We start from the raw sequence: 13065 nt of genomic DNA, 5'->3' as shown, positions 1-13065 counted from the left end.
TGTGGGCCCGGGGGGGGGGTGAGTGGGGTCATGGGTCGAGCTAGTGACGCGGGTCAGGGGTCGAAGGCGGCAGGGTCAAAGGCCAAGCGAAGCCTCCGCCACCTCACCCCACTTCCGGGTTGTGGAGGGGGAAGAGGCCGCGTCGCGCATGCGCGGCGGTGGTCGGGGGGCGGTGCTGCGCGGCGGGGCGGGGCGTGCGCGCGTGCGCGGCCCCGCCGCGTGACGCAGGCGCGTGCGTGCGTGCGTGCGTGCGTGCGTGCGCGCGCGCGGGCGCGGATCGCCATGGAGGCCTCGGCGGGCGGCGGGGCCGGCGGCGCGGCGGCGCGGCGCTGGTACTTCACCCGCGAGCAGCTGGACCGCAGCCCCTCGCGCCGCGCCGGCCTCGACCCCGACAAGGAGCTCTCATACCGCCAGCAGGCCGCCAACCTCCTCCAGGACATGGGCCAGCGCCTCAACGTGTATCCGGCCCGCGCTAGGCCGCGCAGCCTGCGCTCGAGTGCCGCCGCCGGGGCGGCGCGGGGCGGGGGGGGAGGCCCGGGCCGGGAGGGGAGGGCTCTGCCCGGCGGGGGGGGTGTTTCCTTAACCGTGCCGCCAGCTCGCAGCTCACCATCAACACGGCCATCGTGTACGTGCACCGCTTCTACATGGTGCAGTCCTTCACCCAGTTCCACCGGAACGTAAGTGCGCCCCTGCCCGCGGCCCCGGGGGGAGGGCCCGCGGGAGGCAGGGTGCTGCGCCGCCAACGGCGGCCGTCACGGGCCCCCGTCCCTCACGACGCTGCCCGCGCTCCCTTCCTTTCCCAAAGGAGCGTTTATCTTAGCCATAAAAACCTGTCCTAACTTATTTGCTCTGATCTTGAACTTATTATCTTTAAAAATAAAAATTGTTTTTCTCCTCTGAAGTCGGTGGCACCGGCGGCTCTGTTCTTGGCAGCCAAGGTGGAGGAGCAGCCTCGTAAGCTGGAGCATGTAATCAAGGTAGCACATGCCTGTCTGCACCCCCTGGAAACTCCTACAGACACGAGGAGCGAGGTAAGTGTGGAGATGGGAGGACCGCGCTGTGAGGTGAGGAGCGGAGATGCAGAGAATGGGAATGGTGGAAGCGTGCTGCATCCTGAACTGTGCAGTTCTGCTGATATAACTAGATCACGTGGCTACAGCGTCTCGTTAAATCACATTCATAAGTATCCACTCTCTAAATGAGTGGTTGTGTCGTAGGATGGTTAGTTACAGCTCAATTCAACTGCTCTCATAGTACAGAGAGCTTTTTGGCTTCTGTACAGCAGAAGGCTTTTCTTTCCTGCTCTGTGGCAACCTCTCTTCTGTTCTCTTCTGCTGTGCTGCTGCAAATGTGACTGAGATGTGCTGTGTAACAGTGTCTGCATTAAAAGCCTCTGAGGAGAGCGTGGATGTTGGCTGCTGGGATTAAATAGTGCCTGTGGCAGAGCAGAAAATGATGTGTGCAGTTTGATTCCGCTCTGTTCCCGCTTGTTTAGTTGTGGGTTTATTAGGAATGTTGCCAATTCCCTATCTCTTGAGACAGCCCGCCTTACCTGGAACTGAGTAGCCAACCCTGCCGAAAAGGGGAAGCTTTATCCAGGAGCCAAAGCTTAAGGAAAAAGCTAAATGCCGTCCTGTACTGCTCATGTAGCCATCCCGTGCCACGTAGCCCTTCTCGAGGGACCAGGACTAAGGGCCAGTGCGGATCCTGAAGCAACAATCCCCTAGAACAAGACCTAGCAGGGGAGTGGGTCCACCCAGCACTCTGCTTTCTCTTTTCTGGCAGGGAATCTGTGCCAGTTTCCCCAGTCCAGATTGGGGCATAAAGACTCCCCTTTGCTATTTTTTTGCCTCCCTGAGAAAGGGTGTTAGAAATGTGCAGGCTTTATACGGAGTGCCTCATCGTGAGTAACTTGCCTGTCCTCTCAACCCCAGGCTTACCTGCAACAAGCCCAAGACCTGGTCATTCTAGAGAGCATAATACTGCAGACCCTGGGTAAGTTTTTCAAAGCGGACGGGCTGCCACACGAATCCCAGACCCAGGAGTGTTCCGCAGGGCGGAGAGTCTTAACTGCACAGTCTTCTCCACAGCTGGAGGGCAGATGCACAGCTGGCCAGTGGGAAAGCAAGAGTCCAGGCAACAAACTCTTTTTCACACCCACTCCTTGTGTTTTTCCTTTGGATATCAATTTTTTCAGGTTTAACTTGTGTCAAGTTCAGTGTTCAGAAAAATTAAACTGTGAAAGTGTGGCTCGTCTCTTTCCCCCTCTTCCCCAACAGGTTTGTACTGCTCGGACGTTGGTCACTGTCCTCTTACGCTGTTCAACTCGATAATGCTCTAGTCCAGTGGCCAGGAATGGGAGCTGTTTGCACTGGGAGATGTCTCACAAAACCTGGGTTGAAGTTAATATTTTGATTAGGTCACTGGGGTTTTTTTTGTTTTTTCTTTTAACGTTCAGCTGAACTATCCCAGCCACAGTTTTCTTTCTGTTTTTTCGTTTTTGAAAAACAGAGCCTGAGCCTACAGTAAGAGCTGTGATTGTCTGTCAGATTGAGTATCTTGTTCCTTTCTAAAATGCCCCGTTAAAACTTTTTTTTAACAACTGTTCAATTTGGGAGGCAGTTTGTATGTAGCACGTCACTTCTTAAAATGCTCAGTAGGCCTTTGTTATTTCTGACTTGGTTGCAAAGTAAATTCTAATAATCCCTAATTTACCAGGGGATGGAAGAGGGCAGATGTGTAGATGACTTGCACACATTTGTCTGGCAAACCAGTGGATGAATTGTGGTCCAAGTTCTGGATGTACTGTGTTTGGTTCTCCAGCTGCCTTCTTGTTTTTTTTTTTTTAAACTTCACAGTTCATCTAGAATATTCTGCACAGAAGAAGCCAAATCTGTTACACACATGGACCGATTTAATTATTTTTTTCTTTAAACCATAATGTACAAACTAAATAGGAAACTGAAGCAAGGATTAAGTTCAGTTGACTTTAATGTGGTAGGCTCCTTCAAAGGGAAGACATTTGCTTCCTCTTAGCTTTTTGGGTGACAGAAATTCCTTTGAGCAAATGCTATTGTCTTCTCCTTCCTCCCAGCTGCTGTAAGAGACTTTGTCCTGCTATTTTTAAAATCCTTAATAGTTGTTTTGTTTTCAGTGAGGTCTTTCAAGCACAGAAGTCATTTTAGCTGCTTGGAGGCCTGGCAGCAGCCGTGACCTTCAGGTTTTGTGACTGGAGAACTTGAGTCTTCTGGATAAAGGAAAATGCGCTCCTCTATTCCTGCTCACCTCGGAGCGGAGAGCAGGGCTGTAGGAGGGAAGGGGAGAGCCAGGCTTGTGCCCCAGGAGCAGGAAACGCGAGGTTCGTGGAGCTGGGGAGTGTGCTGCTAGTTACCTGATGGCCGTATGTCTGTGTTCTTCCAGGCTTCGAGATCACTATCGACCACCCACATACCCACGTGGTGAAGTGCACGCAGCTCGTGCGAGGTAAGAGACCTCGGGCGTCGGGGCTTGGTGGTGCTCCGCTGCAGAGGGCTGCTCCTCCGAGTAACTTGAGCTTGATAGAAAAGAGCTGTGAAAATAGATTGTTGTTTGGCTGCATTTGTCATCGGTACTGACAAAAACCTGCCCTGTGGTCGGTATCCTTAATCACCACAATGAATTTCAAAGTAGATGGAGTTGCAAGTCCCTCACGTTACGCCATGGCTGTACTGAACCACGGTGTAACACAAAACCGTCTCTGTACAGTAACTTCTAAAAGCCTTCTCTAGATGTGATGTGAAGTTAGTCAGACTGTGTTGGCTCTCTTATTTTCCTGTGCTGGTGACAAAAGACCTGTGGTTCTTAAACATAATAGGGTTTCTCAGGATATCCAGACTAACTCTTTGCTCTTTCCTTTTCTCTTTCAGCCAGCAAGGACTTGGCACAAACTTCCTATTTCATGGCTACCAACAGGTTATTATTTACCATTGATTCATATTTGACAGAGGGTTTTATCTGGAGTAGATGTGCTACTGGTGATCCCTGGGGGACTGGTTAGTTTGTGAGCAATGGGGGATTGCTCCGTCCTGTTGAGCAGGAGAAAAAGTTTCTGTTTTTTCTAGCTTCCAATAAAAACAAGTGCAAAATCAGTTAGGCAGGTAGGACAGGTAAAAGTAGGATGTTCTGGAACATCACTGCTTTCTTTTTACAGGGAGTTAGACTGTTGTTGAAAGTTCAAAACGAAATAGCTGTAGGGGGTGGACTTGAAGAGAAAGTGTATGTTTTTGCTTATTTAGTACCCAGGGGTCAGTGAGTAGAATTTCACTGCATTAAGTGCTGTGCAGATTGCAAACAGATATGTTCTGTACCCAAAGAGGGCTGATCTCAAGTATAAAGCAAGAAAAATGGGAGCTGCATACGGATGCCAAAGGTTACAAGACAGAAACGATAGCCTTGTCTGGCCGGAATGACTGCAGAGGGTCCTGTGGACAGTGTCTGTAGTGCCTGTAGACAGTCTTGGAAAAGAAAGAGGCACCTAGGTTTTACCTTGAGAGGTCTGGATAGTTCTGTCAGGTAAGACCTGGATTTTTACTATAATGCCGATTCCAGCCCTCGTATTGTGACTTCTGACATTATCAATTACTTTCTGGATTGGCAGCTTCAGGCAAATTATGGAATTAATGTTTGGAAAAGACTAACTTGAGGAAACAGGAGATTTTCTGTTTCTGAGGAAGAGTTTGCAGAAATGAAAGGATGGATAACTCTCTAGAAGGAGAGAGAGACAGGTTAGGCTTCAGTTCTGTCTGCTTAAGTCTAGCCTAACTGTGCTGGTTAGATAAGGATGAAGTTTTCATTTTTAATTAAAAAAAAAAATGTGCTGGCAAAAAGCATTTAGTTGGTGTTGAAGTAGCAAAACTCTCTCCAGAATTACTTATTTTCAGGTTATAGGTAAAGATGCAAAAGCAGTAGGCCATCTCTGTTGTAGCCGAACCTTCAGGAGCGCACGCTTGCTAGCGTAGGTCAAACTGCAGAGTCAGAAAACATTTCCAGACCCTGGCAGAGCAGCAAATGTGTGCGGCCGTGGGCAAGTCGTTTCCCTCCTCTCTCTGTCCATGAGAAGTGTTAACTGCTCACCTCCACAACTTGCTGTGAGCAGATTTTGTTGAAAGATGCTACGCAGCTCCAAAGGGCGCTGTATTCAGAAGCCTGCAAGTCTTCGCAGCAGAACTGCGTTGCAGGTTTCCCGCATAAACTAGCGTAGAGGGAAGATTGTGTTAGTAGTATATAAGTAAATACATCCTTGAAACATGTTTTATCCCTGCAGCAATAATTGCAAAACCAAGGGATTATGAGTTAAGGTTACACTTGAAAGAAATCCAGGCAGAAAAGATTCTTGAAAGAAATCATCCGGACAGCCTCAATTTTGCCTTGAAGTGATGCCGTGAAATACGTGATTAAGACACTTGAGGGACGAACTAGGTTTATCAGGTGGAGCTACAGATTTTTAACTTTTGTTCCCTTCTGGCATCGTTATGGGGCAGAGTTAAGGCTATTTGTGTACCTTAACTTCACTTCTTACCTTGGCTGACTGGATGGAGGTTTTTTCTTGCTCTGAATTTCCTGGGTTTGACTTTTTGGTGTATTGATAAGTACAATGTCATTGAAATGGCTTCAGACTTTTCAGCTATGGATGCATATCTCTGTCCACAATGCACTGGTGGAAAAATGTTAAAGTAACCTGAGCATGCTGAAGAAGTGCAGATAATGCCATCCTGCCACTGCACATGGGTCCTCAGTGTCACTGTTTCCATGAAGCATCTTTAAAGGACTGATTCGCTAGTGTACTACTGTGACAACAGGCAAATCCCGCACTGAACTTGCCGTCACGGGTTTTTAAGAGGGCTGGATGTAGTGAACCTGGTGTTCCTGCAGGTGAAGAGTAGGGCTGGTGGGGCTGAACACGTCCCAGTTCTCAAATCAGATGTCTACTCTGAGTTCCTCGTGCTGCACAGTTCAGGATCACTTCTGTTCTTAACGCTACCTAGACCACCTTCCCCAGCACTGACGTCCAAACTGCCACGTAGCAAATTCATTTACTCACGGAGTGCTTGACAGGTGGCCAGGCTCCCCGTTAAACGCTGCGGAGTCGCTAATCTGCCGTGCCGCATGCAGAGCGGCTCTGGGGGGGAGCAGGGCCTTCCCGAGTTGGCTCTGCAGCAGCTGATGACTAGAATTACGTGAGCCTGCCTGTAGTAAAACAATTGGAAGCTTTTCACATGCAGTCAGCGCGCAGTGTTATTTACAGCAGGAGCTTCAGTCCTTTTCCTAAAGATGTTTTGGGAAAGTCCAGAGCCTTCCTAAAGGCCTAGAAGGGCCAGTTTGCTAGTTGAGCACATGTGTTCTCAGGAAGGTGATTTGTAGTACCTGCTTTTTAATCAGAGAATAAGTGATGTGGATTGTGAGGCATGCTGCAATTTTCATACAAAACAGGCCAAATCCTGCTGCAGGCTGGATTCAGGATAACTCCAAAAAGTGTAATCTGTGTGGATCTGTACAAAGTTTGCCTTTAACTGTGAAACAGATCTTGACCCTAAGGCGAGATGGTGCTTCCGTTAAACATCCCCTGACATGAATGTGAGACTTTGCTCCTCTTAGTGTCCCTCAGGACAGATGGGGGGATGAGTATAGATCCTAGGAGCTTCCTTGTTTGCACTGTCGGTTCTTGGAACGGTAGCAATGCCCCTCACCAGCGATGTTGGCTTCCCAGGAGCTGCACTTGGAAACGTTTGAGTTCTTTCTCAGATTGAACAGAGCCCACAACAGAGGTTAGGGGTTGGCAGATAACCCAGCTGCTCACTTATTCCCTTGGAGGAGGGCTTCAGCGGGACAGCAGTGTGCCTTGCCACTCCTGAACTAGCCACAGAGCCTTGAGCTGACAGAGGTGCCTGGACCCAAACTGGCTGGAGCAGAACAGGGAATTAACACGTGAATTGGCAGAGCAGGATAGAGACGCCTGTAACAGTAGGGTTGTGCTGGGGGAGGAATTGCAGGACCTTCCCCACCGTGTCCACCTCTTCCGCAGTGTCTGTTCAGCGGGCGATTGTGTGTGCTGAGGTTCAGGCTTGGGAGTTCATGGCTTTCTGTTTCTCTCTCCCTGCTGGTGACGTCAGCCTGCACCTGACCACCTTCAGCCTGCAGTACACCCCTCCCGTTGTGGCCTGCGTCTGTATCCACCTGGCTTGTAAGTGGTCCAACTGGGAGATCCCAGTCTCCACGGACGGGAAGCACTGGTGGGAATACGTTGATGGCACTGTAACTCTGGAGCTCTTAGATGGTAAGTTTTGGAGCAAGGTCCCCCCAAAGGCTCTTATGTTATCTTGGCATCTCTGTTCCTGGGTCTGCCATTCAAACATGGCCACTGGCCAGTTCATGGACTCAAGGGCTTCTGGTCTTGCCAAGGTTTCCAGTGCAGCAGCTTCTATGGTACAATAGAGATGGCAAAAGGCACACAGTGAGACGAGTTTAAATGTGGTCAGTGGTACTAGCTCTCAGTATTTCCCCTCCTGGAATAGCTCCATCTCATCAGTAGCTCCATTCATCAGTAAGCAGGGGGTTGCCCTGCTAGGCGAGGGCAGGTCTGTGTGTCCCTAACCATCTTGCCTGTGTTTGTGTCTCCTTTGCAGAACTGACTCATGAATTCCTGCAGATCCTTGAGAAAACTCCCAACCGGCTTAAACGTATCCGGAACTGGCGGGTAAGAGTCTGCTTTGCGCTGTTGCTGCTTGCAGGAGAACGCAAGCTCTGATTTCTTACGTGTGCATGAGGCTGTGTGGCGTCTCTGATAGCACAATACAAGACAGCGTGTGAAGGGTGTGTGTGTGTGTTGGGGGGGGGGGAATCTGAGCATTGTGGGTCTGCAAAATGTGTCTTCAGTATTTGAATGAACTCTGTAAAGACCTTGTTTTTTCAACTGATGTAGTAACCCTGCTTCTGTGTTTGGGTGGGGTCTTCTGCTGCAAGAAGTAGGGGCAGAGTGGGCCTGTCTTTGAATCAGAGCTTGCACTGCACAGTGAGCCCGTTGCATCACACCAGCTGCCTGCTTGGCCATTACGTCATCCAGGCTCAGCCAGACTGTCTGTTCCCTGCTGCTCGTGATTGCTGCCTGGCGCTGCAGAGCAGGCTGCGTTTTGTCGGGGTCTGTGCCGTACAATGAGCGTGTTCCGCTCTGTAAAATGCTCTTTTGGGCCTCTGCCACTGGAGATGTTAGGCCTGTTGTTAGATCAGCCAGCAGGATAACTTATGCTTTTGTCCTCCCTAGTGGTCTACCATACTAGTGACAGCACAAACTAAATCACCGGTCTCTGCTTTTATTCTAGGCCTCTCAAGCAGCCAGGAAGTCGAAGGCTGACGACCACGGCGAAGATGAGAGCCTCTCGGAGCAGACGATCCTCAACATGATTTCCAGGAACAACAGTTCCGACATGAACATCGCAGGTTTAATGAGCATGTCGACGTCCTCGACTGCCGGAGCAGGGCCAGCTCTGCCAGCCGCAGCAGACTCGCCCAGCGACCAGGGCGGTGCGGATGTGTCCCAGCCCGAGCACTGGCTCTCCCAGCATCCTCCCCCCAAGCTGGAGGCTGGCCAGAGTCACAGGACTAACGAAAGCTCCTCAGCTGCCGAGCATCCTTTACAGCAAGATGGCGCTGGTTATCAGAAGCAGAGTGGCAAGAATGCCCCGTCGGCAAAGGTGTCGCTCAAGGAGTACCGGGCCAAGCACGCGGAGGAGTTGGCGGCACAGAAGCGTCAGCTGGAGAACATGGAGGCCAACGTGCGCTCTCAGTATGCCTACGCGGCGCAGAACCTCCTGGTCCAACAGCAGCGGGAGAGAGAAGTCCAGCAGGACAGCAACCCCTCTCCAATCATCCTGAAAATCCCCATCGGTGGCTCGGAGAACCCCGAGCGCCCTGCCCCTGAGAAGAGTGACAAAGCCTCAGCTCTGAAGCTGAGGATCCCGGTGGCAGGGGGAGGCGGGGACAGACCACTCTCCTCTAAGCAGGAGGAGATAAAAATGCGGATCAAGGTGCCAACTGCTGCAGACAGGCACAGCTCCTCGGACGAGAGCAGCGGCAAAAGCCGCGATCACAAGGAGAAACACAAGGGCCACTCTTCCAACCACCACCACCACCATCACAACCACCACTCTCACAAACACTTGCACGTCCCGCTCGGAGCTGGCCCCAGCAACGTGGGGAACAAGCGGCCGGGAGACTCTAAACACGGCGGCCAGCAGAGCACCGTGCCCCACAAAAGCTACAGTCTGTCTGGCTCTTCCCGCAAGAGGCCCCCGCCGGAGGAGGCGGCAGCCGCAGCACACGAGCACCAGCCCAAAATCAGTAAAAGCTCCAAAGGCCCCGGCATGCAGTTTCCTTACCCCCACCTGTCCGGCGCAGCCCATCTGCCAGGGCACAGCTCGGAGGCGGGTGGCATCTCCTTGCCCCCGGCCAACAAAGCCAGGGGTCCCCACGGCAAATTGGACAAGGGTCCCGCGGGGGCCAACGGGCACAGCACAAACCAAGCCAGTGACTACCAGGATACAGTCAATATGTTGCACTCGCTGTTGAGTGCACAGGGCATGCAGCCCACCGGGCCCCCTGCCTTCGAATTCCACTCGTACTTGCCCCCCCGGGCTGCCGTGAGCTCCAGAGCCGCCAACACGGACAAACCCCGACCGCCCCCGCTGCCGTCGGAACCCCCCCCTCCGCTCCCCCCGCTCCCCAAGTAAAGCCCTTTTTACTACTGAGTTTGTACAGACGAGCCTGCTTGCCCGAGCCCGAAACCTGGGCTGCTCCCGCAGGGGAGGGAAAGGGCTGTTTGGTCTCCACTGCCTCACGAAGAACTATTTTATTATAACTTTTATTATTGGTATTTAGAGCGCGGAGTTGTCGAAGCTGTGAAAGGATAAGAAACCCTTTCTCTGTTCCTCGCTCCCTCCCCCACCGACTTCCAGTTAGTGGTGGGGTCTGTCCCTGCTGGAACTGAAGCCCCCTCTGGGGATCATGTACTGTGGGGAGCCCTGGGGGGTATTTAAAATGTGTCACAGAAAATCTAAGACATTTTACAAATAATTTAAGCAGTAACTTATATCTTAGTGTTTTGTTCATTTTAATTTTGTAACGCTGGCAGGTGCTGCAGGGGACCCTCGTGCGGGGCTCAGGCCGCGTCCGTGGTTGGTCAGGAGGCTCCAGTCGAGCCGTTGGCAACGGGAAGTGGTTCAGGAGCCTTTTGGGGATGGAGCAGAGGAAGCGGTGTGTGGAGAGGGCAGGACTGGAGGCAGCTCGGCTGGGGCAGTAGAGGAGATCCCAGCTGCTGCCGACTCGGGGTAGTTCGGAATTGCTCTGCCTGCTGTTGCTTCGGGTTCCTCAGCTGCAGCAGTGGCTCTCATTTAGGCTGTCTTCCTTCCTGCTGAATGAGAGGCTGTGTGGCAGGTCGCGCTGCTTCTGCTGAGAAATCCCCGTGGCGGTTCAGGGAGGAGGGAGCATGTTGGAGGTTGTGGCTGCTGGGGCGATGGTGGAGGAGTCTCGCCAGCTTCACCTCGCGTGTCGCCTGCCCGGCAGAAGGGCCGGGAGTCAGTGCGGTGCCCGGGAGACCTCGCTCACCTGGCGCTGCGGAGCTGATGCAGGGGAGGGGAACGGGTGTGCGAGCGGGGAGAGCTGCGCACGGGGCACGTTTGAGTCGCGTTGCGGATCATGATTCTTAACGTTGGCTATGGAAAGGGTGGCAGAAGTGTTGGGGCGTTCGCAGTAGTGGTGCGATGTGGACATCCAGGGCGAGGCGGTGGCTGCGGGCTTGGCTGAGGACCTGTCTGTCACCTCCGGTGGCTGTTTTAGGGAGAGGGGACACATGAGCTGCCCACGAGGGGCCTCGTACGCGGAGCAGCTCGTGCCCAGGCGTAGTGCGAAACCTCGGAGGCCACTTGCCCAAGCGCAAGACGTAACGCCCTCCCGCCCGTCCCCAGCAGGGCAGGGCGCTGCTGGCGCATGGCTGCGTGGGAAGGTGCAGGGTACGGCCTGAGTAACAGTGTTTGGAGCATATAAGCCATGTAGAGCCTAGCCTAGGTACAAACGTGAAGTACTTCGACAGACGTGCTCTGTAGTTGTGCAGGGTTTAATCTGAGAGGAGCTGTAGCGAGTTCTCCAGTTGAGAAATAAGATGAAAACAGGCAGGATGGGCGGCTTCGGAGGGACTGCTGCTCCTCCTCGGCCCTGGGCCCAGTGTCAGGCACGAGTTCCTGCCCGGGCCGTGGGGGAGCTCGTTCAGGGAATCCTGTGTGCACTTTGCTGTTATCTCACCACGCTGGAAACGCAGCTTTTACTGCTACCTAGATCCCGGAACGGGGAATCCAGCTGGAGGTGAGAAGTTTCGGTCTAAGGTTTTGGAAAAGCTGACTTATTTTGTTCTCAGACTATACTTTTCCAAACTTCAATAAATGTACTGTCTCCATATGTTTTTGTGAAACTCTGTTCTACATCCAGTTCTGCTTGTTTTAGAGTGATCAGTAATGCTAAGCCGTGCCGGTGCCAGCTTGCTGGGGCTGGTCAACCACCACGATAACTTTTCAAGTGCAGAGTTTACGTTTGAGGCTCCCAGCAGAGAGTTCTGTCTTGCTTACGCGGGTGCTTTGAGATGTTGCGGCGTGGTTTGTCAGGCGTTGCAGCAGATCGCGCTGCCCTTTCCGTTATTCAGCAGGGAGCGATTCCTTACCTCGGCTGCAGCGAGGTATCGATGTCACGTGCTCGCGAGTCTCTGCGTGTGTCCTGGAAAACTTGAGCATCTTCAAGACTAGCTACGCGCCTGGTTCTTGTTGCTGCAAAAGCCTTAACTGCAGGGTGGCTGCTGCTCTGGCTGGGGATCTGCCGCGTAAGGCATCTCCCAGGCCGGTCTTAAGCGTTCAGCGCCCGTCAGGCCCATGCATGGGGGCAAGGCTGGTGCCCATGCCCCCGCCTCGCAGGCAGCCCCCGCAGAAGCATCCTCTGAGCGATTTCCGCGTCTCTTTGTTTCAGGCTTCGCTCGCGGTTTGCGGGGCTGCGAGCTGGTGCTTTGGGGTGAGCCGGAGGCGTGAAGGCCCTCGGGGTGGCCGGGGCGGTCACTGGACGCGGGCTCAGGTGTCCCTGGGTTTCCTGCTGCCGTGCTTCAGGCCGTACTGAACGCGCAGACGCTTTTCCTGGGCCCCCCCAAAGTGCGTCTTTCCTCCTGGCAGGGAGCACGGGGCCTGTGTCACCCGCGGGCAGGGAACATGGGTCTGCTGCCCCCGGTAGGGCACAGAGCCAGGGTTTCCCTTTCTACCTAAAGCTGCTTTGGTTTATAGCTGCCGTCTCCGGGGTCGCGGGGGCGACGGGAGCCTCCCCTGCTGCTTTCCTCTTCCCCGCTTGGGCGAGCGCCGGGAGCGAGGGCCGAAGCCTGGATAAGGAAGGTGCTTTTAAGTATTATTCTTAAACATTTATAAATATTTAAACTTCGGGAAACTTTTTAAACCAGATAGACGTGTGCTACCTGCCCCAACCTGTAAGGGGTCGGGGCTTCCCCCCGCCGGGGAAGGGGCAAAGGCCGCGGGGCCCCTGGGGCCCCCGGGAGCTTCTGTCTTCCCGGAGCTAAAGCGCGAAACCCGCTTCCATCTCTCCTCTCTCACTCAGGGCTGTCGGGTGCTCGCGACCCCCCTTCTCCCGCCGCGGGGCCGCGGCCGCGCTGCCTCCGCTCACCGGGTGCAGCAGCCCCCGGTAAGGGCGCCCGGTAAGGACATCCCCGGGCCCGGCGCCGGTGCTCGGTCGCTCGCGGGCGCTGTCTCTCGCTGTGTATTTATCCACATCAATAAAAGTGAACGGCAAAGGAGGCAGCCGAGCTGCACCGCTGTGTCCCGGGCTCTTCCTTGGCGGCGGCGGGGCCCAGGCGGCGGCGGCCCCGCGCCCACGTGTCGGTTCCCACCGCCCCCTCACGTGACCTCCCGGGGGCGTGGCCGGCCCCTGTCGGAGTGACGGCCCGCTTGGCCAACGGCGTGCGACACCGCCCCTCCGGCCGCCGCGGATTGGCGG

The 13065-nt window shown here is 53.8% G+C and overlaps 1 protein-coding gene and 1 long non-coding RNA gene across 2 annotated transcripts; one reads left to right on the top strand and one right to left on the bottom strand.

The window, feature by feature from the left end:
• The first annotated feature begins 215 nt into the window (after window positions 1–215).
• CCNT1 (cyclin T1) lies at window positions 216–10122 on the top strand. Its single transcript, XM_064498533.1, has 9 exons — window positions 216–458; window positions 596–677; window positions 903–1031; window positions 1935–1995; window positions 3421–3483; window positions 3906–3951; window positions 7149–7312; window positions 7662–7732; window positions 8355–10122. The coding sequence occupies exons 1-9, from the start codon at window positions 283–285 to the stop codon at window positions 9759–9761; spliced, it is 2199 nt and encodes a 732-aa protein (XP_064354603.1). The 5' UTR covers window positions 216–282; the 3' UTR covers window positions 9762–10122.
• On the bottom strand, window positions 9877–12995 carry LOC135323820 (uncharacterized). Its single transcript, XR_010385364.1, has 2 exons — window positions 12736–12995; window positions 9877–12436 (listed from the first exon to the last, which is right to left on the bottom strand). It is a non-coding gene; the product is annotated as an uncharacterized LOC135323820 (long non-coding RNA).
• Window positions 12996–13065: the final 70 nt, after the last annotated feature.

Source organism: Dromaius novaehollandiae, chromosome 28 (assembly GCF_036370855.1).
Source record: "Dromaius novaehollandiae isolate bDroNov1 chromosome 28, bDroNov1.hap1, whole genome shotgun sequence".
NCBI lineage: Eukaryota > Metazoa > Chordata > Aves > Casuariiformes > Dromaiidae > Dromaius > Dromaius novaehollandiae.
This window is presented reverse-complemented; position numbering and strand designations above follow the sequence as displayed.